Consider the following 27,745-nt stretch of genomic DNA (forward strand, 5'->3'; position numbering starts at 1 on the left):
AAATAACTAGCTTAACACAGGCAAAGAGACAGAAAAAGGAATAGACTTTCATGAAGAGTGTAAATCATGGAAGGTGATGAAGTTAAGAATAAGGATCCTGGATTTTCTGTGATAAAACACAGAAGACTGGAATGAGGAAAGATAAAATATCTGAATCTGCAGAGGTAAATTATGCCAACAACCAAGACTTGCAAAGATGTGAATTATGGAAGAATTAAATATTTATAGGTGTAGAAAAAGTCAACAGAAATAAGTTATTCTACTTACTTAGATAAGTTATTTCTACTTCTTCAGTATTTATAGCCATACTTTAACCATGAGCTGTATGCCTTCAGATTTCTCTTTGGCATGTGTTCCTCTTCTTGGATATCAGCTGCATTTTTGCTGCAGCAGTCTGTTCCATGGGTGCTCACATTAGAGAGAGAATTTACATAAGTTTCTTTCAGTTTAATGAAGAATTGAGAAATGCTAGTTTGAAATTCAGTGTTTTGAATCAGGAAGTGTTTTATTTATTTTCAATCTTCTTCCAAATCCAGCAATACTAGTGGCTGCTCTTGAGTCATCTTGGCTTAGCTTCCATGAAAAGATTTTCTTTTTGTCAGCTTCATTTTTCTGTTAGAGTGAAGCTGGGCTGTGAATATTTAATTGTGAAAGATGATAGTTCCATTAAAGGTTGTTCCGTTAAAGGCATTCAAAATTCCGCACTAACTTTCTGCTGGATTTGATCCATGGGCAGTCAGTCTAGTGAAATCCAGTTCTAATTGTGATATTTATTCATGGTGGTTTCCGGCAGTATCGAGATTTGCTTTAGAGCTAGTCTTGGCTGTGATCACTTTGTAGTCTTGAGCTTTGTTCTTAGATGTGAGAGGTTGTACTATGTGGAGCCTGAAGGGCGATTGTACTTAGGCAAGGTAATGTGCAAAAAATCATTATGAGCACTCTAGCTTATTGTAAGTTCAGTGTCAGCTTTTGCCAGATTTTGAAGTCTTTGTGCATAGTGTAGTTGGTACTGTGATGGAGATGGTGAATTACTGAGAATACACCTTTAAACCTCATCAGCAAGCAGTGTGCTGCGGAGCAGCTCATCTTCACTCTTAGGTTATCTCTCTTTCATCAGTCAATAGGCAATTCTTGTAGAGTTCTATCTTCCCTTCTTGCCATATTGACAGCTGTGTCAAGGTGTTTATAACTGTACTTACCAAAAAATGCTGGATTTGCAAAGTACCAGTATTGCTGTGGCATTGCACTGTCTGTAGTAGTTGCTCTGTCTCCTGTGGTACATGATCACCTGTAGCTAAGCCATCATCTGAGTTGTCTGGGCCAACTGTCCTTTCCTGACCTCAGTACTTGTTCCAGACTGGATGTTTCTGACAGCTACAGCTTTTTACCAATTGGGATGTGTTAGTTGCCTTCTGGGAGTCAATCTTCTGGTGAAATTTTGTCTGAAAAGGATCCACTTTTTTCACTTTTTTTTTTACACTAAGACTAAAGTGAAGTAAGTGAGGATGCTTTGGAGATTCACTTCAGAAGTCCATTTGTGATTTAAAACAAAAGTACAATACAGACACAACCAAACACCCTCAGTTTCAGTGGTGAGACACAGGGAAGGCTGGTGCAGGCTGTACTTTCTCTGCCTTGAGTAGGAAAATCTGTCATGCATGTGGAGTCAGTGAGGCACTGTGACTTCTAGGGAGCAAAAAGGTGTTGGTAGGTGTTTGTATCATGGCTTCTATATCATCCTCTTACTGAGATAATGCTGGCTGTGACAGTTCAGTCCATATATGTAAAACTTGTGTAAATACATAATCATTCTAATGAACATTGTATATTGCATTGTTGTTATTTTGGCATAAGCTTGTGCTCTGTTGCTAAGTCAAGAATAGTGCACACGAGCTTTTAGTACTTTTTATTACAAAACCTCTCAGAATAGTTCTGTGCAGACTGAAGCAGGAAACAGAATTGAAGTCTCACATAGAATTGAAGCAAAAACAGCTGATAGGGAACCCAGAAGCTCACTGCCCTCCACCTGTTGCCCAAACCAGCACTGACATGTCAGTGACGTTCTTAACTGGCTTTTCCCTTGATCTTTCCTGCAGGTGTTCGATGACAGGGATTTCTCAATATCTGCAGATAACTGTGCAGCACTTCTTCATTATGACTGAAGTTACATATGTTCCCCACTATATAACCAAAATACTGCTTATTGCAAATTAAGCCCATTACTTTTTTTGCTTGCTAGTCTAGACAGAAACAATATGTTCTTTCAGAAGTCTCTTCTGTATTTGAACATTTCTAAATAGGTTCTGTTAGCCCAAAAACTTTATTTAGAGCTACAGTGATTTATCATTTGACTTTCAGTAGAATTAAGAATATTCAGAAAATCCAATTTTCTGTCTTTTCAATTTCCCTCTGATTAATATTAGTTTGCACAAAATTACTAAGAGTGGAAAACTCATGTAGCATATTTTATGTTTATTATAAGTGACTAAATTTTAATCAGTCATTATGAACTTGGTTTTTTTCTTTTTTAGGGAAAAGAAAGAACATTTGCTTTCTTTGTCAAATGAGAGCTTATATATATATATATATATATATATATATATATATATATATATATATATATAAAATATTTGGTAAGAGATCTAGGATGTGCTTCCATTATGTAGGCAAAAAATTCTCGGAAGATATTTCATTAAACAATGCAAAAAAAATAAACTCCTTTTTCTGAAAATGAGGAAGAGTATGTAATATGTGGCTATGAATGTTTTACATTTTAGTAATTCTTGAAAAATTGTTCAGAGAACCCATTCTAAACTTATCTAGTAAGAAGACTCACTCACTATTTTGGAATCATTGTGTTGATGTTTCATGCTTCCCACACGATCTTAGAAAGCTTGTCTTCTTCCTTCTTAGGAAAAGTTTTATTTTTCAAGAGATATCACTGCTGGGATATTATAAAACTATCATGAATGTTTTGTGTTAACGGATAAAAGATGCATACTCCCAAATAGATGCATTTTCTGAGAGGAATGAAAAATATTTTGCAGCCTTGGACATTTGGTTTCACGATGCAGCAAGCTCAGATACAATTTATCTTATAGCAAACGGATTATGAAGAAAAATGCTGAAGCACATGGGTTTTAAATTATCATTATACATTATTTCTTGTGGTAATAGGGTCTCAGTCCCCCAGTCAAGGTCTCAAATACTTTGCACTGTAGCTGTTATATGGAGGCAAGGCAGAGGAACACTCTGCCAGATGACCCTTTTATTTGAGGCTGTTACAAGGCCACAGGTGCTGGAAGGTGTTTGAATGTTTCTGGAAGCAAGTGTGTTCTGGCAGGTGGCTTTACAATCTCCTAACTCTAGTTGCCCTCTATCTAACCAACACGAGATATAAAGACAAGCAGAAAAACCCTACATCAAAGAACATATTAGGATGTTTAAATAGAAAGAAAGTATCTAGAATATGGTGTATCGCTGAGGAAATGAATGAGCAGTTTAACAAAACCAAAATACCAAGTGGTCTTTCTTTTGCACAGCACGGTCCGAGATTTGCAGGCAAAGCCCAATGAGTTTTGTATTGTTTTGTTTCAGAACGCCAAGCGTGCACAGCTATGGCTGGCTCCAGCGTGCTTGCCTCCAGCGTGGCCGGTATCAGCAAGGAGCTGATCGACCTGCAGCACCTCATCCAGTTCCCAGAGGAGGTTGCCAGCATTCTGACCGAGCAGGAGCAGGAGCTGTACCGCAGAGTCTTACCCATCGACTACCTCTGCTTCCTGACCAGGGATCTGGGGAATGCTGAGTGTCAAAGCAAGCTGCCTTCTATCAAGGCATCCATATCCGCCACTTTTCTTTCTTCTCCCAATGGTGAACATAATGCTGTAGAAGATCTTGTGACAAGGTTTAATGAGGTAAAACAAAACTTTTAAATTTCTTTTCGTAAGAGTTATTACATTATGTGTGGGTTAGTTATTTCCTTTATCTCTAAGAGCTGAATTTAGCTATAACAACAGATTTTAAAAATATAAGATGACCAGGGATTTAGCTAAATAACTTGCACTGAACTTAATAGGAGCTATGTGACCAGTTTTCTCAGTGAGGTTGGGAAACAGTGGCCTAACTTTTCATTGCACATTGTAGAGTAAACATGAAGAAAAAAATTACAGACTTCTAATTATTTGTATTTATACTGACAGTATGGGGTACAGTTTCAGTCAATTTATTATTTTGTTTAGGTGCGGGTGTTCTATTTATTTGTATTGGAGTTTTGTAGACTAAGCGTGATCTTAGGAGTCAGCACAGGAGTATTTCAAACTAGAATTTTCTGTATTTTTTGTAATATAACTACACTAATCTGTATTATTAATTTGTTTAATCACTGTGTGTGTCTTGAAATGTCACTTGACATGACATTTTCACAAGCCAAATGTGTTCTTTAGTGAGATTTTATTTTGTTTTTAGGAAAGTGGTCTTCTGATGAGTTTAATAGGAAATTGATTAAGGACTGAGAAAAGGGTAAAAAAAATCCACCCAAAACCCCAACCCAAATCAAAATCAAACCACTTAAATAAAAACTCATGTTTTAGCTGCAGAAACATGGAACAGTTGTTTCTTCTTTTGGGGGGGTGAACTATTTGCAATGTCAGCAGCTACCAGTTTCTAGAATCGTAGAAGTGGAATAAAGTGAAGATAAAGTTGACCTCATGCTTTTTTAATTTGCTATCCACTGCATTCTTATAGTGGGTGAGATGAAAATCATGCAGGTAACAAAAAAACAGCATTAAATTAAGTAAATACAGAAGAATATGTATTGACCTCCAGTGAACTTCCTGTGTGCTGGGCAAAGAAGAATCAGTGAGTGAATATTTAGCATGTTCCAAAGTGTTCCTTATTCTTTCTTATTACTGAGATTTAGCAACTAAAACAGAGTAAATATATTGTCTTCTCTCACCTCATTCAATTATGGAAACATACATAAAAGCTGCAATTATAGTATTTAGTCTTTAAACAGTCTAAAAAACGGTTTAAATTAGCTACAGTAGCAGTACTCAAGAAGCTGTTGTGGCTGGTGTGTCTGGAGACGTACTGACCCAGCTGGGGCCTCCTTCCTGGGGGGCTTCTCCTACAGTGGTCACTGCTGAGTCCAGGGGAAATGAGGTGCACTGACCAAGCTGGGCTATGACCTGGTGAGGCACAATGCCAGGGCACTTTCTTGAGGATATGTTGTCATCAACTGTACAAATTCGACTGACCATGATTGTGTTCTGACATTGAAAGGTCACAGGATTGAAAAGCAAGTAGGTCCTGAAGAAGTCTTGTCAGAAATGACTGAGTCTGTTCCATGCCAATGACAATTTTAGCATTAAAGTTGCCTTTTGATAAAATAATCAGCATTATTTTTTAGTCATAGAAGTTTGTGACTTTGCAGTTTTTCTTGTCTAGTGTTCCTTGTTTGGTAATGGTACAGAATAGTTTTTTATATAATTTTAATTAATTCCCAAATATTCAGTGCACAGATTCTTTGGTATTTCATGCGATAGATTATTTGAAGTATGATCTGGGATACCGTCTTAAAAACATAGATGTTTTATGTTCAAATTTATTGTACAATATTTACTGCTTGTAATAAATCACTATTTTGCTATATGCTTTATCTTATTGTGGAGTATATCAGTTGCCATAGCCAATCACGAGCATGAATTCTCAAAATGTCTTTGTTTATAAATGGAAAGAAAATTCTTGTACAAAGAGTCATGATTTTGTTGGCAAAACTCAGTGAGCACTTGCTGATTTTTTTGGCATTGCCTATAGAAATACTGAAGTGTATTTATAATGTGGGAGCCAAAATTACTTTTAGGATGACAGGCTTCTGATACGTGATGGGGAAAAACAATTTCATGTCATTGTTCTGTTAAATAACAATTATATTATTTAGAGTATTTTTCATAAAGCAGTATACTTTTTAGTATTTTTTTTCTGATGATGCATATTACGGAGGAACTTTATGTAAAATGACAGTCAATCCTGAAGATTTTGGGTTGCATGCATTCAGTATCACAAGCTGTAAATAAAGCCTGTAGTCTTTAAGGTTTGATTAAAAATGTAATTGCATAATAGTGGAGCCTTGGGCACAACACATACTCATCGGGGAGACACAGCTCATACTTAATTCACTGCTAATAATATCCAATTGATCTTAGAGTCTTGTCAGAGCAAGACTGCACACCAAGTTAAAGACAGATATTATTTCCTATTACTAAATGTAATTAAAAACTGATTCTGAATTAGTGGCTAGTGTGGGAGGATTAGAGTGAAATGCAGTTAACATCTGCCTTTACAAAACTTTTGGCTCTAAGTCTCCGAGACTGTGCACTTAATAGTAGTAGTAATATATTTTTCTGCTCTGATGGAACTCTGACCTTAAGAAGTTTAGTTTTCAAGGATGTAAAACTGTAGGAAGAAACTGTTGAGATTCTGCACAGTTAGCAGAGCCTTGGAAGTTGGGAAGTTAGGAAAATGGTACCTAAGTGTGTTTTAGGACCCTAACAACTTTAACATATTTTTTCCATCTCTTCTTGTTGCCTACTGTACCTTTCTCTTCATTTAGTTCTTTTCTCTGATTCGTTTGACATAAGTACACCCTGCTTCTTTACATGGAGTGGCATGTGCTCCTTCCTCAGTGTCATATGCCACGGTCTTCCTGGGATTCTTTTTCTGCCTCTTTACCCCCCAGGCCCTTGCACCTTTATGACTGACTCCCAGCCACTCTTCTGCTGTCACCAGCAAAGCAACCACAGAGACACAAGCACAATGTACATGTTGTAAACATTTATGTTTATGTACACATTAAAAATAATTTCAATCATTGTATTATATAAACATGACAAGAGTCTCTTGTAACTTGATCTTCTGGCTTAAGCTTCAAGTAAAAGAAAACCAATAAAACCTTAAAAAAACTGAAACATTTAATTTTCCATGCTGAGATATGTGTAGAGAGCAATTGTGAGTTCTTAGATTGAAAGTTGCACCAGATTAGAAGATCATTCAGACAGCTGACTGAAGGTAGTCCCACTGCTGAACTGAAAATGCAAAATAAGAAGTCAAATTCATAAGGTGATGTTTTAGAAGGATACAGTTGCCAAAAATAAGCTAAAAAGGTAAAAAAGTTTGAACAGTGTTAGTATGGACCTGCTACTGGAGTGGGTTCATCACTCACTAAATCATTTTTAAAATCAGTAAAGTTAATTAAAATATGGTTACTTAGGACACTTAGTGATGTTAGTTTTATTTTTAATGGTTAAGTTTTGAAGATTTTTTCATTGTTCATTCAAAATACAAATTTAAACCTCACTAGGAAAACAGAGACATATCATTTTACTGAAATAATGGAATGTAAATAAATATTGTACTCTGTCTCTTAGTTCAGCATTTTTATCCAATGCCTAAATGGGTTTGCATAATGCTTTTAAAAGATTGTGTTTGTACAAATATCAAACTCTTTCCAGTCCTTGTTTGGAATAGTGTTTAATCAGATTTAACATGGTAAATGTTCTTTGTAAGGTTATATAATTTCACACAAGCATGTAAAGTAAACCATCTGTTCATAAGATATGCGATTTAAAATATTCAGATTTTAAAAATGTGTCTGAAAATAATTTTGCATATTATACCAAGAGCCAAAAAATTTAATAATAAAAACTTCAATGAAACCCATGTAAAAAAATTCCAGTTCTGTTCTATACACAGAGGTATGTATAAATATATACACAGATATTCATCAATATGCACTGACAGGTTTGTGCACAGTTAGCAGTGCAAAGGAACTCACTACAGCCAGCTATTAGTGCTAAAGCTTTATACTGATAGTGTTTCTTAATTATTGTTTTTAAAGGGAGAAATTGGACTATCCTACTACACTAAGAATTCTGCTTTTAAACAAAATAATGTTTTTCCCTCTTGCTATAATTACCATATATCTGATATACATCTGATTAAGTTTCTTTTTCATGTTCTTCAGATTTTATTCAAATTTCTTGATTTTTATCAAAACAGATTACTAAAACCAGAATGGCTTGTTTAGATGGGTTATAGATTGCCATGCTTATCCTTTGGATACCTTAAAGTATCTTCTTGTTTTGTATGCAGAGACATTTTATATACATACTTTATTTTGTTAGCATTAAAGTATTTCTTGCTTTCTTGCTCCAACGTATTCAGTATTTAAATGAGCTACAATTTGTTGTAGAAAGATATCCATGGCTAATTTATGGTAGGAATTAAAGAAGGTATGTACTGTAATCTTACCTTGTGGTAAACCAGAAGATTTTGTTTTACTTGGTAGCAATAGTAATTGTTAAACTTCAGGCAGGCAGCTGTGTTTGGTAATTGTACCTCTGAAAGCTGCATCTCTCAAGTACTAATGAAGTTCCTAAAAATGTAATATAAATATAGAAGACATAATTTCTTCCATCTAGCATCACCCACTGAAGTATGTAGCTTGGGAATTGCTGTAAAAGTTTTGCAAACTGAAGCATTGGCAAAATGAGTATAAAACACTACAGATGATAAAACACTGCACATTGCATGTAGAAATTGAAAATTATTTCCCCCCACAATAGTACCACTACATTTATATTCTCATAAAATATAAAAAATAAATTAATTCCCATTTTAAAAAATCACATAATACATTCTCTAGGGCCTATAGTGAGGATAGTAAATAATTTATATATATATGTGTGTGTATATATATAAATTAATATATATATTCATATATATGTATGAATTATCATAATATTGAGTATTAGGTGATTGAAATAAGAGAATGAGTGAAGAAAATCCATGGAAAATTTGGGGATACAATTAATAATTCAACATGCATTAAATGCTGTTGTGTACTACATGGAGCAGGGTTCCCTTAGAGTGAATGATAAACAGTCCTGTAGGTTGCACTTGTGCAGAGATTTAAGGTCATGTACCATAACTTGAGGATCAAGTTCCATCAGGGGTGTCTCTTTCATGTCCTTCATGTTTTATTAATAAAAGCAGCTGAGCCTTAGTAATAAGCTATATCCTACCCCTGACAAATTGGGAGATTTTTGCCTGCATATAAATTTGACTTGAAATCAGTGGTAGTTCAATAATTAGGTAATCAAAAACATAGACTCATTTTACATTTTTAGTGACTGATACATATTTCCCATGTTTAAAATAAAATAAAATTAAAAAACCAAAAAAAACCTACTGAGTAAAAATATGCCTTTCCTAAATGCACTAGCAATAGCTAACCTAAATTTACTTGAAGTCTTTGATATGCCAAAAAACTTTTTTAAAAATTACAGTAAATTCACAAGTACAAGCCGCACTGAGTATAAGCCGCATCTCTGGGCGTTGGCAAATATTTCGGTTTTTGTCCATAAATAAGCCGCACCTGAATATAAGCCGCTCTGTCGTTCGCAGCGAGGACCCGCGTGCAATTAGTAACAGAACCGCGGGAGGGCGGGGTTTACTGGCTGAGCTAAGGCTGTGCAGGCTCGGCCCGCTAGGGGCCGCTGACGGGGCCAGGTGGCCCAGCCCGGTGCTGCCGCTCGGGGCCGGCCGCCGCTGCCCCTGGGCTCGGTCACCCTGGGTCGGCGCTGCCCCGCGGTGGCAGGCAGGGACGGAGCTTCCCCCGCTCCTACGGCAGCGGCGGTGGGCGGGGACGGAGCTTTCCCGCGCCCGTGGCGCCGGCGGCGGGCGCGGACAAAGCACCCCGCCTCCTCCCCGGGCCGCGGCAATGGCGGCGCGCACTTCCCCCCCCCTCCCCGAACCGCGGCAATGGCGGTGCCCCCCAACCTCCTCCCCTGGGCTGCAGCAGAGGAGGGAAGAAGAGAGCTCTCCCGCCTCTCTCCCCGCCCCCCGTGCTGCCTGCAGGGAGCCAGGGCAACACAGTAACACTGTAACAATTGCGAAATGCCGGCTTTTACTGGCAGGTGCTTGGCTCGGCGCCCTGGCTGGCACGTCTGGGGTTGTAAATGTCAGAAAATTATTCACATATTAGCCGCCCCTGACTATTAGCCGCACTTCCGGGTTTCCACCAAAATTTTTGTCAAACTGCTGCGGCTTGTATTCGTGAAATTAATGTAGTTATTTAATGAAACAGATGTTGGTACAGTTAAAATAGTAGAGGTGATATAAAAAGATAATTTCCAAAAACCTGAAACTGCACAGATCTTTTTGTACAAATTGTAGTACATATTGCCCAGTGCAGCTTGCATTGCCAGGACATCTGGTGCAGGTCCTGTGTGCTGAGATTCAGATTTGAAGGCGAATCCTGTTTCCTGTTAAACTTTGCCAATGAGGCTACTTTCTATATATCTGAACTTAATCGGGCTCAATGTCGTTAGTATTTCTATTAGGGCACCAGAAAATATTTCAATCTTAAGCAAACATCTGTTCAATTTTGCTTGTTCAGTACTTAATATTAGTAATTCTGAAAGACACTAATTTCTATCCATCTGAATGAAAAGACTGATGTTATTACCAACTTGTTTAAGTGGATCGTGTGTTAATTTATTACTTTTCTTGTGTCTTGCAATGTGGGTTATCGTAACAAAGCCAGGATACATTTTCTCATGCTTTTCAGACTCATCAGCAGGGCAGCGGAAATCTAATTATAGGTTTGCTGTGATGAATTCTGTTCTGAAGGGAGCTTAAAATGAGTTACATAAGCAGAACTATCTAGTCATGTGTGAAAAAAAAAGTAAACTAAGGAAATAATGATTACTGTGTTGATACGTAGATTGTGATCTGATGTTGAAGTGCTGTCCAACACAAAAACTTAGTCCAAAAAGCTTTACTGCTCATTCTGACAAGTTCTTGCAATGTATTTTGAGCTCCTTGGCAAGGCCACTCCTGTGCACTCTGGCTGGGATGTGCTGTGTGTGCTCAGGCAGTGCCTGAGTCGTGAAGCTCTCGTGCTGCTGTCGTGGCAGCTGAGGTGCTTCATCCTTTGCTCAGGTGTTCCCCGGCTGTGGTGCAGCTGGGGAGGTGGCTCTGCCAGCCAACAAGAGGGAAGTGCTCCAAGAGGAGGTGCTGTTCGGTGTCCACTTGGCTGAAGTCCAGAAGTCACAGCTTGCCAGGGTGGACCTTCCCTTTGCTCTCTTCCCCCACTAGAAAACCCCGGGGTTTAGTGACAGAGAAATCGTGCCACATCAAAATACTGTCTGTGCTACTTGCTTGCCAAAGTGGGAAACACAGTATTCTGAATTCAGCTTCCAGGTGAATTCCATAGCCACCAAGAAATAAGTACCTGTACAGTTCTTCTCTGCTTTTCTTTTGTGTGAGGTGCATCTAGCTCAGCTGTACACAGGCAGCATCTGAGGAAACCCACTTCTGAACTTCCATTTCAATGAAAATTTGATAAGTTTGTTTTTTCTTGAATACCATCTGTTCCTGATGTCCAGGAAAAATTAAAATACCAACATTTCTAAATTTTTTGTTTGTGTTTACAGATTATAAAAGTTCATCATGCTGTTTATAGCAGTCTTAAACTCTCTATTAAATATAATTTCAGCAAGTGGCTGCCCTAGTTTAAAGGTTTCCTCTTAATGGAGAGTCTGAAGTCAGTTGCCTTTTTAGACATTCTTTTTCGATTTTGAAACTGTTTTTTCCTGATCATTAGATCTTTACTATATTAGATTGAAACATATCTGTTTAAAATTATATGATTGTTTAAAATTTCTAAAACCATGTTAATTAAATCATTACCACATTTGGTATTTCACAGCAAACAAATATTAATTTTTTTTGTGAGATTGCATGTTTAGCAGTTGCATTACCTAACAGAGCCATTTCTGGAAAGCGAGAATAATATCCAAAAATAATATGTAATTTTATTCCAGCATACAAAAACAAATCTGTTCCACAGATCTGACTGTTCTGTTTCACAATTTCTGATTTTTAGTGGATTTATTCTGTTGCCTTTTATTCTGGTTTTGCCCTCATTTGACCCCCATGCCATGTAGTGCTATGGTGGTTTGTATTTTCCTTCCTCCATGCTCTTCAGGTACGCACTTCTTTGCTCATTGGGGTTTTATATTTTAGGAATAATTGTCTGAAGATGTCAAATAAAATTTTAACTGAATTCAGATTCTCTTTCTGAGCTGCTGCAGTGGTTAGTGTGCTGATCCTGATGTTCACAACCTGTTAGAGCATCCCCATAACCATTGTCCTCACTCCTGAGTATGTCCCCAGTGAATGAATTTCTTCAATAATTCAGCCCTAAAACAGTGATTTTTTTTTTTTCTTTATATAGGGAGTATGACTATTCTTCTCATCTGGACATTTCTCATTTATTGTTTATTGGCCATCAGACAGGTTAAATAGCAACTTAGATTCTTCATAGTCTTTGATTGTCCTCCCTCAGGAACAGCTGGCTCAGTGCACCGAGTCTGTACAGTCTGGCATAAATACAAGCCCTATATATTTTCTGTGGGGTAATTTCCCTGTTAGTACTATTGCATTTACATTTTATTTCTCATGCTAGATTTTTAAAATAAAAGTCTATAGCCCCTGAGGGGTGAAATGACATTTTCTAATTTTTATAAACCTCTCCTCACACTGGTATTATCTGTAAACACTTGAGTCCTTCAGGACCAAAGAATGGAACACAGTGTCAGTAAACAAATCACGTTTCTTGCCTCCTAAGTGTTTACACAATGACAAAAAACAAGCCTCCAGGGAGTCATATAGTAAAAAGAAACAGTTGGTTTAAATTAGGTTTCCATGTGAAATATAACTACTTTTTATGGATGTTGTGGGAACATAAACTGAAAAGAAAATCTGCGCACTGATAAAATGAAGGGTTGATTTTTATTTGTTTAAATACAAAAAGAATAATTTACTAAGTTGATTTCTGATTCTGGCATTAATTAATTACCAATGAGAAGTATGGGCACACTTCAGAAGATGGGATTTCTTTTTATTTACTTCATTTGTGATCTTGCAAACAGGTAATGCAAGTTATCTGAAATGCTTGATGCACACAGGAATTAGGACAATTGTGCATTTAATGTATCTAGTTTTATGAAATTACCCAAAACCAAAAAATTCCAATTTATCAACTTTCACAGTTCATTTTGTTAACAAGGATTTATTCACTGTGGGACTAAGATCTATAAGCCATGTTAAAGAGAATTTATACTGCAGATCTCTCCAGCAGCTTTAGAAATCAGCACTAGCTGAAGCTGTCCATTTTCTTCTGTGGCATCAGTGCATATTCAGAATACCTCATATTAACATGCAGTAGTTTTTTGTTTAAAAAAAGTTTTTCTAAACTAGTTAATGATTTAACTGTTGTAATGTGAATATGTCACTGCATATGTGATTTGGCTATGAGTGTGTAAGTGGAATTTTGCCTGATACCCTCCTGATGGAAGAAACCAAACAAGCCCACATTATCTGTCAAGTATGCATGAGTGGTCCAGATGGCATTGCTTTGGCTGACTATTCTGTCTGTTTGGTTTTACAAGGTGAGTTCGTGGGTTACCTGGCTGATCCTGACTGCAGGTTCTATGGAGGAGAAACGAGAAGTCTTCTCATACTTAGTTCATGTGGCAAAATGCTGCTGGAATATGGGCAACTACAATGCTGTAATGGAATTCCTGGCAGGGCTAAGGTACTGGCAACTCTTATTTTTTAAACGGCTTTTCAGTGATAGATTACATTGCAGCTTCTGTTAAGCAGATGTCTCTGGACAACAATGAAGCTAAACAAAAATCCATGGCTAAGCCACATCATCTCATGCTGTGACTTTCTAGTAATCCCTTTTGGATAAATGAAGCATGCTAAACCCTTTCTTTTTTCTCAAAATGCTCTGAAGACTCATTAGTTTTCCTGGTGCATGCATGCTGAATATGTTGCATTAGAAAACTTTTTTTTTAACAGAAATTTTTAAAAATGTAAAAAGAAGATGGGAAAGCAGTTGTAGTTTGTCTAATGAGCTACGACTAATGTAACTTGGGATTGGAGTCTCCAGAACATAACCAAAACTAAATCATGGTGATGCTCTAAAAGGATCAGTCTTAACTGTAAGAAAGAAACTACCCCAAAATGACAAAAAAACCCCATCAAGACCAAACAGCCAAATCTGGTTTTTAACCCCTCTGATTTACGTGTGCAGACTGATGTTGGATCTCATGCTGTGATGGTCTTATGTAGAAGGACCTGCAAGGATGAGAGGGTAGGGTCTCAAAGACAGCTCATTGTGTGCTTTCCTCTGGAATGACAGCTTCATGTGGGGCCAGGGGAGCAGGAAAGCTGTGCCTTAGCACTGGCAGTTCAGAGAGCAGCAAATGGAAGGAGGGAAACAGGGAAGAGTTAAGATCAAATTTCCCATCTCTTGGCTTTGACCCTCGTTGTATAACATGTTTGTGTAACAAAGCCCTAAAGGTTTGCATTTCTGTTCTTTGTGGTTTAGTAAGGATCTCATTGAGCTATTTGTTTATGATTTTGGTATCTAAAGCTCATTTGGAACACTCATAGGCAAGGGGAACATATTTCAGTAGAATGCATCCACAGTCTCTAAGCCATGTAAGTTATAAGGGAAAATGCAAAGCAAATTAAGGGCTTAATTTTGTCTCTAATGCATCTGCACAGCACAAGAGACAGAGGAGATGAAGGCTGGTGCTGATGGGCATTTCCAGGACAGGGATGGAAAGTGGGGTTAAGGGCAGTCTACTGTGAGTGTATTTTTGGATCTTTTGGTATGTCTGAGGCCAGGGGTGGGAAGAAAGGCCACATGATTGCATAGATCAGCACAGAAGGTAAGAGAAATCCCAGAGGTACTCACAGTCCTTGGAGCTATTTCTGTTGGAAATCAGAATTTTGTTTCAGCTACAGCTCTGCACTGGTGCCTGAGAGCTTGAACATGGTCCTGACTTCCTTATTTCTATGAAAATAAACAATGTATTTTGTGAGCAAATTGGGGAAGAAATCAATGTAAATTTTTAAAAAGAAATTTAATTAAAATCCCCTAACTTTTGCTAGCTTTATGGATTGTTCATAATACAGCTGGAGGAATTTGTAAGAAAAACTCTGGTTTATCTTTATGCTGTTTCCTTAATATTTTCTAATTTCTTTATGGGCCCTTAGAAATTTTAGGCAATGACACAATAAAAATGTTAGAAAGCCTGCTGGTATGTTTTGTGCAGCTGGGTTTTTATTAAAATGTTAGATACTGCTCCAGTAGATCAGACTGCTAGTTTCTCATTTTTGTTTTTGATATTTCAAAGGAGGGAATATTCATTAAAAAATGGCCTTGATTTAATTAATTCATTCATTTCTGAGCAGTTATAATTCCCTCTATTACATATATGCTGCTGGTGTTGAAGGTAAATTGTTTAAATTTTTAAAATAAATGTTGTGATCTTTTCTTGCGATAGGTCAAGAAAAGTTTTAAAGATGTGGCAATTTATGGACCAGTCTGATATTGAAACCATGCGAAGTCTGAAGGATGCTATGGCGCAGCACGAGTCATCATCTGAGTACAGGAAAGTGGTCAACAGGGCACTCAATATTCCAGGCTGTAAAGTTGTTCCTTTCTGTGGTGTATTTTTAAAAGAGCTCTGTGAAGTTTTGGATGGCGCATCAAGCCTCATCAGACTCTGTCCACGATATAATTCGCAGGATGAAACACTAGAGGTAAATTAGACAAATATTCTAAAATGTTATGTTATTAGCCAGTGTTTTATTTTATATAATCTTCCACAAAGGCATAATCTAGTTAAAGGTTGCTAAACCAGACTGTTACTAGACTGGTCAGGTACATGGACCTCAATTTAACTCCCATGGTTCCCTAGCAATTTAGATTTAGTTGTTTATACCTAGTTCAATAGCAGAATACTGAGAAATCAGCATTCCTAATAAAGGAACTTGTTTATGCTTTGGATTAAATATGTAAAGCCTGAAATGTTTAATTATTTTCTGCTAAATACTTGGACCTTTCACTTAATTCATTGGGAATTGGAAGTTTTCAGTTCCTTAAAAACAGAATTTAGAAGCTCCGCAGATCAAGCTTTTCATCTACAGCAAAAACAATTCTTTTGAGTTTTAAAACAAAAATGCCCCTTTTAGATGAAAAGTTAAAGACTGAGGCTTTTTTAAAGTTTTCAGGAGTTACTTTAACTTGTGTTACTTGTTTTATTAAATGATTTGGTCTGTTTTGGGTTGCAAGTAGGCACAAAATCCCTTGGGAAGCAAGTAGGAAATATGTGCTAAATATTCTTAATAGTAAAAATTTCTGCAGTGAGAAGTAGATGACACAATGTTCTATTTGTAACTATACTAATCTTTCCGATATCTCTGTAGTTTGTTTCAGATTACAGTGGACAAGATAATTTCTTACAACGAGTAGGCCAAGATGGTTTAAATAATCCAGAAAAAGAATCAACAACAAACAGTATCTTTCAAACTATTCGGAGCTGCAATCGCAGTTTGGAGTCTGAAGAGGGTGAAGATAATGTCAGTGAGGGGAGCGATTCAAGGAAAAACTCTTTGAAGGACAAAAACCGGTTCCAGTAGGTCTTATTTTATTTACTACCATTACATGTAAATATCATGGTTTTAGTCTTTGATTTTCTTTACCAAGGCTTACTTTTAGAAATAAGAGAAACTTTAACATCTTCCCTTGTATTTATCATTTCAAATTCAGAACTTTTCTCCCCTAATACTCAACTGCTTGGAAACGCTCTGTATAGCTATATTTTCCCTCATGATGTAATTACTTCCTCTCATGATAAGGGTAAATCCTTTTTGTCTTACACAGAGAGCTTTAAAAATCTACAGTTACAATTACAATTTTGATCTCTAGTGACAGGAATAGCACCAGGACATATTTGTTATCAGAACTCAGAACATTATATTCTGCACGCTCAGGCAGTGTTCTGGCCCCTTCAGAAAAAGATTATTTATTATACTTCAAAAGACTTCTTTGTTTAAGGACATGTTAGTTTCAGGGGTTTCAGTTTTGTCCAGAAAACATTCATATGTGAGTACACATTTTGAGTTTTCAGGCTGCTGTAACACTGCTATTTTGCACATAAGTTTACTTCATTGTGCCCTGTGTAAAAAAAATGTTCAGTAATGTGGCTTCCTTTGAAGACCACACTTGGAGACTGTACCAGTCAGCAGCAGGAAATACAGCAAATGCAAAGTTTAGGACATCACATCATCTTGTAGAATGTTGCTTTGCAGAAAGGTTTCATTGCAAAGCCCATGTAGACATACATGGTCAGGTCAGCTTTCAACTAAGTAACTGTGTTAGACTAACTTCAAATTAAGTAACAGAACTGTACTGCTCTGAGGTGAAGTACTGTAAAATTATGTGAGGGCTTGCATTAAAAAAACAGGCTTAAGTCACTGCTTGAGTTATTTTACTGATAAGGTGTGTCACAAATATCAATGTGTTCAGAACTATCCAAATTATTTCAGCTATTAAACATTAAATCTAATAAGTGACTGCCTGAGAGGCAGCTACTATCTTCCTGTTTAAAATGCATTTATTTCATTAACATGTAATTCTAAATTTCATTTCAAATAAATAACCATTATTTCCTGAAAGAATGGTTGCTAATAGAATTATTCACATCTGGCTTTAGTTGCTTCTGGGAAGTGGTGCACTAGCCTAAGCCAAGAAAGACAGACCCACTTCTCTGCCCACATATGTTATCTCTTGACTTACTTCAGTCCTAATGCTATCTTCCAGGAATTATTTTTTGTTAACTGATATGCTTTAAAATCAATTTGCAAATCACAGTTTAAATGGTGAATAAGCTAGGCATATAAACATTTTACTTGGACGAGCAAAACAGGAATTAAACTGAGTTCCTTTTTTATGTGCTTATGAAATAAATTCACTGTAAATTACTTATGCTTTATTCATAAATATAATCTACTAAGTTGCATTCTAACCTAAAGTATGAATTCAGTTCTTTAAAAAACCCAGTGTGAATCTGAAATGAAAATTTAAAATTTAAGTGAACAGAACTATGGATAGGTAATTAAAGTTATATTTTCTGGTTCAAACTGCTAACTGCTCAGTTATGAGTATCTGTACTTCTGATGCAATAAATACTGATTTTAACAGTAAAATACTTGTTGAAGAATACTTCTGAAAGCACTGATTTAACTCCAGTATCTCACAGGCTTTGGAATTCCTTATTCACTTGCCATGTCTTTCCTGGGTGTGCAGAGAGCTGGGTGAGGCACAGGAGCAAATTGCTAGAGGCTGAAGGGCAATGTTCTGTTGTACTTGTATGGAGGCTGTGTTTGATTTATTTTTATTGCTGTGAACAGCTAAAGGGTTCTAAGGAAGAAATTAAGTTCTCTTCCTTGTGAGACCTGACATATTTGCATACAGTATTATAAAATCCTAATTATATCATAATTATGTGTTATCTGATAATTACAGTATTGTGGTCATAAAGGCAGAAAACCACACTGCATAACATGTTTTTCATTACTTTATAATTGTAAGAAAGATTTTCTATTAGTTTTTCTTTTGATGATTTGGATTAGTATTGTAGAACATGAATGCACCAAAGCTGGTAGGTTAATTTGATTTCCAGAAAATGAAAGGCATCTAATAGAATCAGTGAGCAGTGGGTATAATTACTTTCCTAGTTGCGTTAACAAATAAGCTCTGTCACTCTGTAGTCAGTGACCCATCTAATTGCCCTGGATTTCTGTACATGCCAGATAAATATCAAACATTAATCTTCCTTAGAACTCTATTTTGACAATTAATAATTTTTTAAAAATAAAGGTAGGCAGGGAAATTAAAAATAAATTGAAATACAGTTTTTATGGAGTTGTTAATTGTTGAGCGACTTATGAAGATACTCTGAATTTTGAATCATTGTTTCATTAGCCTGATCTTATCTTCGCTTTTAGGCTTTTCCAATTACAGTAAATAACATAAAACAATAGGGGAAAACCTCAATTCTTTTCCTTTTTGTATACCTTGCAATTTTCTCTTCTAAACTGCAATCTGTGTCACTGTTTCCTTTATCTTTTCATTTCCTTGCCTCTCAGGGCAGCACATGTAAAGAAAGCCCCTGGTCCGGCCCGGGCTGTGTAAGTGCTCTCAGTCGCTGGTGTCCCTTTTGGGAGCTCGTGCCAGAGGCTGCATCTCTGTGTGTGGTTATGTGTGTGTGCTGGGCTTACCTGCTTCTTGAACATTTTAATCTACAGCATGCAGCATTGAAACAAGGCATAAACAAAGCTCCGTTTCTGTCTCTGCTGTAAGACTCCTCCAGCCATGCACAGCTACCCTCCTAATACATTTTATAACACTTTTACAGAGATTGTTCAATTGTTTTGAGGGCATAGGGGAGAAGGAGCTGCTTCAGTTATTTGTTTCGTTTCAAAATGTTAATTTTATATAATACAGGTAAATATTTCAGTTTATATGTCTGGTAAGACTCTAGTAAGGCAATTTATGTCAGCTCTGTTAAAATGCATGACCTGTATTTGGAGGAATATTTCTTAAAGAATCAAAGCTACACTTAAAACTGATTTTGTCAGTCCTTTCACCACAAGCAATAAAACCTCAACCTATTTGCCACTTTTTTATAAGTTTGGTGAAGAGACAGAGATCTCACAAATCAATAAATTTGTAGAGGAATCATTGCTGTATGTAATAAGGGAAAAATTCCAATTAATTTGTCATCGAGGCAGAGGAGAGTTGGAGGAAAAGCTGATAGTCATCTGTTTAACACTGGGGGAGATGGTGTGTGTGACTTGGAAACATGAGTCATCTTTGGCTTAGTTGGTAGGTAAGAAGCAGGAACTGAGAGTACTGTGATGATAGGAAGGGGAAGCAAAGAGGATATTAGGACAAGATATCTTGAAGCATATATAGAGAAAGATGGTTTGGATTTTATTGTCTGGATATCCTTAGGAAAATGTGTTTCATTAGTTCTGTTATACACAGAACAGTTTGTCCTTTTCTATGTTCACTGCAGTACCCAAATATTGAACATTTGTGGATTCACACACATTAGAAGCTTCTGCAGGGAAACTACTTCTATTAGTTCAGTATTGTTGCTCTGTATCTACTATTTCTAATTTTGAAAAAATATTTCAGAAATTTTAGTTGCTGCATTCAAGTTTTATGTTAATATTTTCCTTAAGTAAAATGAAATTTCTTGTGGAAAGTATCTGATAAAATTCTTTGTGCATTCTTTATGAGGAAGGTATGTATTTTACCCAGTATTTTACTACTGTTAATCAGAATATTATATAATGTGAACGGTTTGCACATTAAATTACAGTAGTTTCATGAATACAAGCCGCACGGATTATAAGCCGCACTTCCGGTGCCTCGACAATGTTGCTGTCTTTGTCAATAGATAAGCCGCACCCCGAATATTAGCCGCACTTTCGTTCGTAGCGAGAATCCGTGCGCAGCTTTCACAAATTGGCCAATTAGTAACAGGATCGCGGCATAGCGGGGTTTACTGGCTCAGGGCGGGGCCAGGAAGGCTCGGCCCGCTCATGGTTGCCGACAGGGGTGGATGGCCCGGCTCGGCGCTACGGCTTGGCTGGGCCGGCCGGGCGGTGTTGCTGGCCGCTGCTGCCGCCAGGCTCCCTGCTCCCGTCTGCACTGCCGCTGCCGCGTCTGCTTGCCCTGCGGGCGGTGCTGCTGCCGCCGCCGCTGCCAGACTCCCTGGCTCCCCGCTCCCGTCTGCACCGCCGCTGCCATGTTGGCTCGCCCTGGCCGGCACTGCTGGCCGCCGCACCGCCGGGCTCCCCCACGCTGCTGGCCCCGGTTCTCCTGGGCTCCCGTGCACTGCCAGCCCTGCTTCTACGGGGCTTCTCCCCGCCGCCGGGCAGCCCCGCGCCACCGGGCTTCCTGCTTCTGCTATCCTCCCCTGTGCAGTCGGGCTCCCGTGCACTGCCAGCCCCGCTTCTGCCGGGCTCCCCCGCCCTGCTGGCCCGGGCTCTGCCGCCCCCCCTGCCCCGCCCTGCTGGCTCAGGCTCTGCCACGTGCCCCCCGCACTGCTGGCCCCGCCTCTGCCAGGCTTTCCCACCTCTGCTGGGGCTGGCCGGGCTCCAGCTTGGCTTGGGGCTGCCGCGGGCTCTCACTTCCGTGTTGGCAGCTTTTAGAATATTGTTCATGTATTAGCCGCCCCGGAATATTGGCTGCACTTCCGGGTTTCCACCAAAATTTTTATCAAATTGCTGCGGCTTGTATTCGTGAAATTACTGTAGTAATAGAACAGAGATTAGAAGTCCTGTCTGAAATGCGTTACATCCTGCTAACAGTTTCCACATATGGCGCTTAATATTTCAACTGAAGCAATCTTATGCAGTGGGTTTAGAAATTGGAATCACTTGGCTTTAAGAACCAATCAGACTTTTTATTACTAATGCAAAATTTGGAAAGTTCTAGGAAAATATAATCACACTGTTTCAGGAGTTATAAGTAATTGTAGCAGCATCTCTTAATTGATGCAAAATTGCAATAACACAGATTGTAATACTTCAAAAGCTACACAAGTTCCTGTAAGTTCCCAATTATATAGTGATGATAGTATTCCATTTTTATAAACTACAGCAGAAAAAAAATATTCATGAAGCATAACATAAATCAGCACATGTATCTCTAAATACAAATCTCTCATCTTTGCTCACGTGCAGATTTCTCATCGGAGATCTTTCAGATTCTGAAAGTGACATATTTGAGCAGTTGAAAGAATGGGACACAAGTTCAACAGAAGAGCAGCAAAAGGCTTTCTGTCATGGGATAGAACTCATTCCCTGGTACGTGTTGTCCATCAGGGCTGACGTCCATCAGTTCATGCAACAAGGGGCAACCGTCATTCATTATGACCAGGAGACACATCTCTCAGCTCGCTGCTTTCTGCAGCTCCAGCCTGACAATAGTACTTTGACTTGGACAAAACCCACCACAGTTTGCCCTGCAAATGCTAGGGCAAAGCTGAGTGTGCTGGGCAATACTGCTGAGCTTGGTAAATACCAGTTTCTTGGTAATACTGGGCTGGTGGAAGGCTTTTTGGACTTGTTTTCAGCCAAGGCTGTATATATGGGACACTCGGGCATCGATATGCACACTGTGTGTGTTCAAAATAAACTTTGCAATATGTCCCTTGAAGAAAATGGTATAACTCTACTTTATGGACTTCAGACTACTGATAATAAGTTACTGCACTTTGTTGCTCCAAAATACACTGCCAGAATGCTGTATGATGGATTGCTGGAATTGACTAAAGCTGTAAGAAAAATGAGGAGATTCCCTGATCAAAGACTACAGTGGCTACGGAAACAGTACGTCAGCCTTTACCAGGTAAAAGATGCTTTGATTCTCTGTAAGAAAGTTCAAAGACATCAGCAGCTTAATGTAATGCAATTAGCTTCTATCATAAGTAAGATTAGATTAAAGATTAACACTAACTCCAATTTCGTAATGTGGCTTAAGCAGCAAGACCTCCACACAAGGTTATGTTAAACCTTGCAAGTTTTAAATACACTGAGGTTAATTTTTTTTTCTTACAAAGCTCTTCATATGTTTTGGAATAAGTATTTTATTAAGGAAAAAACAATGACTACTTCAAAAGGGCACTAAAATAATGAATGGTAATAGTTAGGTCCAAAAACATCCCCAAAGCAGCGAAGAAAATAGTCCTGGGGAATTCACTCAGTAATCAAAATTTGCCTCCTCTTGATGTTTCTTTCATTGGTTCCTCAGAGATGTCTGTATTATTGCTTCAGAAATGTGTCCTTATTCTCCTTGTTTTGTTAATGCTGTGAATCTTTGTAGGAGGATGGAAGGTTTGAGGGCCCAACCTTGGCTCAGGCTGTTGAGCTGTTTGGAGGCAGACGATGGAGTGCAAGAAGCACAGGCACAGGATCTCTCACCAAAAGCACTGAGAAGCCCAATGTGCAAAGAAACAACACCCTGGGAATCAGCACAGCTAAGAAAAAGAAGAAAGTACTCATCAGGGTAGAATGTTTTGTTATTTGTGTGTTTTGTTTCCTTCTTGTAGTCACTGTGTAGCTGTGTTCTGAACCAGAGAAATTAGATAATTGTTTTAAAACTGTTTATTGTAGTTTCAGGTTTGAGGATTATTGTTTTTCAATAGTTTCTTCTTTTCTCATGCTTACAGCATTTTAGAACATGTAGGTGCTAGCAGAATGGGGCAGAATCTTCTTGCAACCTTTAGGTACTACCTCAGTATAAAGATAGAATATTGGTGGTGATAGAAATCTTGGCATGCAAAGTGCTGTCTGGAGGTTGGTATCATTGTTTTTAATCCGATTTTCTTTTAATGTTTTGAAAAACACTACCATAGTTATTCTACATCGCAGTGGCAGCCATTTTATCTGATGTGGGTGATGAAAACACGACCTAGTCTGGCAGTCTCCTCTCTTTTCCTGTACAAAACTGCTTTCAACAGTAGGCAGGAGAGAGGAAAATGCAGGACTAGCACTTCTACACTACATTTTTTTGTGGGCAGGTAGAAAGATTCTCAAATGACAAGATCCATCCATCCTCTTTAGGGCTCCAGTGCATCAGTGAAATAGTGTAAAACCAACTGCAACATTCTAGGGAGGCACAATCATTGTCATCTGTGCGATGTCAAACTGAGGTAACACCCAATGGTCCCACTCTTCACCGTGTATCTGTTTGTCTCTTTTCTGCTGGGATTGGCCTCACAGGAGTCTGTTTCATAAGGAACAGCTGATTTATCTCACAGTTTTGTTACAGGTTGTACTGCAATGAAATGGAAATAGTGGGTTTGGGATGTTTATTATGGTGCTCATTATTTCTAGGGTGAAAGTGGAGAGGCCACTGATGATGAAATGGCAACTCGGAAGGCAAAAAGCTGTAAGGAATATCGTAACAGAAGTGGTTCAGATCCTCAAGATATTGATGAACAAGAAGAACCAGGTAAATATATTGCCTCAGTGCTTGAAAGTCCATCAGGCTCAAAGCCTTTTTATGCAGACATTTTTTGTAGTGTTAAAAGTAAAATTATAAAGCTACTTTTGCAGTTGTAATTCCAAATCTGTGAACTCTGAAATTAATTTATTTAATGGTTCATGATTGTTCTTTCACTCAGTTTCAGTAGCATTCCCTTTCTATTCAGATAAAATACATTTGTAAGTGTTATTCAATACGTACTTTTTTGACTGTTTTGGGACAAAGCTAGATGAATTTTCATATAGGTCTCCTACACAAAGGCATTTTTAATTGGGCCAGATGTTGTAACTGTGATGAAAACTTTTGTTTTCTCCTTAGATCAAAATATAATTATTAATGCTTCTCCATCTAACAACTTGCCATCGAGAAGAGCTCACTCTCTGACAGCATCTGGATCTCCCAGCTTAGGAGCTGCATCATCTTCACCAGCAAGACCAGTCTCCTCTCCTGTAATATCATCAAGCAAAAGTCAGTCTAGGTGAGGGCTTTGATTTAAAAAGAAAAGAAACTGCTATTAGTTATTTATTATCAAATGTGGAGTTTGTACCAAACTGGCAAAATCTGACAAAAACAGCGCCAGAAATGTCATTAGCCTTTTTGTAGACATCTAAAGCACATTGTAGAACAGCACAAGACATTTAAGCTGAAATGCCATGAATCTGAGGATGGCTTTGTAGCAAGTCCCTGAGCAGCATGTTTCAGTTTATATCTGTTACAGAAGCAGATTGGAATGCTCTTCCAAAACTACACAAATACAGAGTTTAACTCTTTCTCCAGATCTTCTCCAAAACATAGTTATAGACATTTTCTGTATAGTGAAAATCAACAGAAATATTATAGATGTGTGAACTGAAGTGCTGAGGTTTCTCAGCACAAATAATTTCTACCTGGGGGAGTAATAACTTTTGCTGACATTCCTGGTGATGACTGCAGTACTGTCTTGGGAATTGGAGGAATCAATTTGGAATCTTTCTCTTACAGGCCTCTTTTTCTTGAACATTCATCTTTTTTGTGCCACTTAGGCAGTGTATGTTATACTGCTGCAGTATGTGCAGTAACATAGTGCACTATTATATTAATTCTATAAATACTAATAGTGATGGTAGTAGTAATTACAGTACTAATAATATGTCAGGGACGTGGACAGTACCTTATGACATACAAGAAGACAGTCTCAACAGAGGCTTTCCAGTGCCTTTTTGGAGAAGGAATGCTGAAATACCATTATGAGTATGAATCTTGAAGTTTCCAGGAGAGCGACAGTAAACAATGGAAGAAATTACTGCTGCTGATAGAACGTTATATTTGAAGAGACATGTCTTGTGCAATGGTTCCTGTTGTGTATTTCTTGGGGATTGTATTTATACGTAAAATAGTTGGATTTGACAACAGGTGTGAGTAGCAGAGCACCTGTGAACATGTGTAGTTGGGTTAACACTGCTTTGTCAGCCTCTGTGCTCTTTTTGTCATTCACAAACTTGCATTTGTCTTAGTTAGCAATTTTTTTTGTTTTGTAAGGGTGAGAACAGCTTTCTTTTACATTGAACGGAAGAAATACTTTACTATCTCTGGAAAATGATTCTGTGTTTTGCAAATCTGCTTTTTGCTTTTATGCCAAAATAGTAATTGTCTCTAAATGAGATTAAAAGGCATCAATGGAGAACTCGCATTCCCTGGAAAAGGACAGCTAATATTCCTTCAAGTAATCTCAGGACTAGGTTTCTGCATGGATCTGTGTGTAGCTAACCCCCAATTATCACAGGTTTTCCCTGGCAAAGTTGTCTGGCACCTCCACAGCATCACTTTGCAGAGCAGTCCCAAATTTGCTATGACCCTTCTTGCTGAAAATTGCTCAGGATGTAGTTTATGGCTGTTTCATCTGTCCTGAAGAAGTCTTCCTCAGAAAAGATTTACATGTTTTGCCCATTATCTTGACCCAGTTTTCATGAGCCAGTAAGAAATTTGGAGCAATGGAGAGAGTTTTATTCTGAACACAGGTAGCATGCAGCTGCTTTTGTCATTCCTTCAAAGCAGATGGGCAGCCAAAGAATTTGGAAGTTTCTTGGCAATCTAGTGCCACTTGTAAGGTGGAAGCAGGAGGGTGGTTGATAAGGCCACTGGGACACAGAACACAGGATATGGAGAACTAGAGATGGGGGCTTTTTTGGGAAGGGAGAGTAAACCTCCTCTCATTAACTGTCTACTGGTAACTGGTATAATCCAGTTACTGCTACTAATTGCAGTTTTGGTTATTGGTGATGGTGGGGTTTTCTAGGGGGTTTTGCCTTCTTTTCTTGAAAACCTTTTGTTTGTATTTATTTTCCATTACTCTGGAAGATAATCTTTAGTGATCAGATGGGGTGAAATGCTGAGCATTTTCCTCTGCTCTTGGTCTCCCATTTGGTACTCTGCAGTTCCAGTCTGTTTTCTGGAATCTAGAGACTTTCCTCATCATGGTTTATTTTTCCTGTCTGATAAAAATGCTAGGAATTATTTTAGCTAAAAAAAGTAATATGCAGTATGTCAGTACTTGCCATAGTGATCTCAAACAAATTGAACATTATCAACTAATGTAGATGATATTTTTAATACTTTTAAATCACATTTTATTTTCAATTGCATGCATCCATCCCATGCCAGGAGTAAACTCAGGAATCTGGTCCAGCATATTTGTGTAGAAAGTCACCTGCTTAGAGGCATGTCTTTAGGAATACTGAACAAGCTGGTCCTGTTTTCCTGTTTTTCCATCACAGCTCTCGGAACTGTTTGTACTGAACCCGATGGCAAAATTCATAGAAGAATGGATGTGTGTATTTGAACATTACAGAGCAATAAAATCTAACCTGTGGTCTGATATTCTGAAGGAAATATTGTAACTTGTACAACTAATTATGGTTTAAATGAGATAGTTCTTGAGATTTTTGTTGTTGCTTAGATCCTGCCCTTTTCAGGCTGCAGTTGCTGGCAGATCTCATTCCTGTAATGTGTATTCATTGGTGTTTAGGCCCAGGAAGGAGCTCAAGAGCATTGCAAGTTACTCCATGTAGTTCACTAAGGACTTGTTCATGCTGCTCAAGTCAGGGCCTAATGGTACTTACTAGTGTAAATCCTCTAGAAGCCGAAACATTTTGGGATGTGACTTTTGGAAATGTGCTGGTTCTACTTCAAAAACCTTGTTCGGCTGCATGACTTAGATTAATGATTGCAGTTACAGAACAATCTGTTTTATTATTTCATCTTCAATGAATTACAATACAAGAATTCTGGCATTGTTTTCTTTAAAAGGAAAAGAAGTGCTTTCGTTTGTGCCATGTGCATCAGACCTTTTTCCACATGATAATTTAAAATTGCATAATATACTTTATTCATTCTGATAAAACTTGCTGTTGTCTTGAAGAAAAAAAAAATAGCTGCTATAAAGCAAGAAGGTAAAATGTATCATTATGCATCTTGTAAGATGGTGCTTTATTTCCTTCTTCCAGATATTGGTAATAAATGCATTAAGGAGAGCACAAATAAGCTGTTGATACACATAATATTTAAATTAAGCAGAAGTTTAATATAACCAAACTACAGCAGTCTTTTTTTATTTTAGCACATGGAGCAGCAGTAGCTGGCATGGCCGTGTCAAAGGAGGAATGAAGGGATTTCAGAGCTTCATGGTGTCTGACAGCAACATGACTTTTGTGGAATTTGTAGAGCTCTTCAAATCTTTCAGGTAAAAGATGCTTTTTTCTGTACTAATTTCATTCATTC

The 27,745-nt window shown here is 37.9% G+C and overlaps 1 protein-coding gene across 4 annotated transcripts in view; it reads left to right on the forward strand.

Annotated features, from left to right (window-relative positions):
- PLCE1 (phospholipase C epsilon 1) overlaps positions 1 to 27,745 on the forward strand; it is a 142,385-nt gene that overhangs the window by 84,072 nt on the left and 30,568 nt on the right. For 2 of the 4 annotated variants that reach the window (XM_033065666.1, XM_033065667.1), the window contains exons 4-13: positions 3,598 to 3,914; positions 13,515 to 13,660; positions 15,426 to 15,684; positions 16,351 to 16,559; positions 19,075 to 19,116; positions 21,685 to 22,351; positions 22,826 to 23,008; positions 23,839 to 23,956; positions 24,308 to 24,467; positions 27,585 to 27,707. In XM_033065666.1, the coding sequence (XP_032921557.1) occupies positions 3,598 to 3,914; positions 13,515 to 13,660; positions 15,426 to 15,684; positions 16,351 to 16,559; positions 19,075 to 19,116; positions 21,685 to 22,351; positions 22,826 to 23,008; positions 23,839 to 23,956; positions 24,308 to 24,467; positions 27,585 to 27,707 (2,224 nt within the window). The remainder of the gene's footprint in view (positions 1 to 3,597; positions 3,915 to 13,514; positions 13,661 to 15,425; positions 15,685 to 16,350; positions 16,560 to 19,074; positions 19,117 to 21,684; positions 22,352 to 22,825; positions 23,009 to 23,838; positions 23,957 to 24,307; positions 24,468 to 27,584; positions 27,708 to 27,745) is intronic. The other 2 variants (XM_033065669.1, XM_042779482.1) reach the window with 1 other exon arrangement.

Source organism: Catharus ustulatus, chromosome 8, assembly GCF_009819885.2.
Source record: "Catharus ustulatus isolate bCatUst1 chromosome 8, bCatUst1.pri.v2, whole genome shotgun sequence".
In the NCBI taxonomy this organism is placed as follows: domain Eukaryota; kingdom Metazoa; phylum Chordata; class Aves; order Passeriformes; family Turdidae; genus Catharus; species Catharus ustulatus.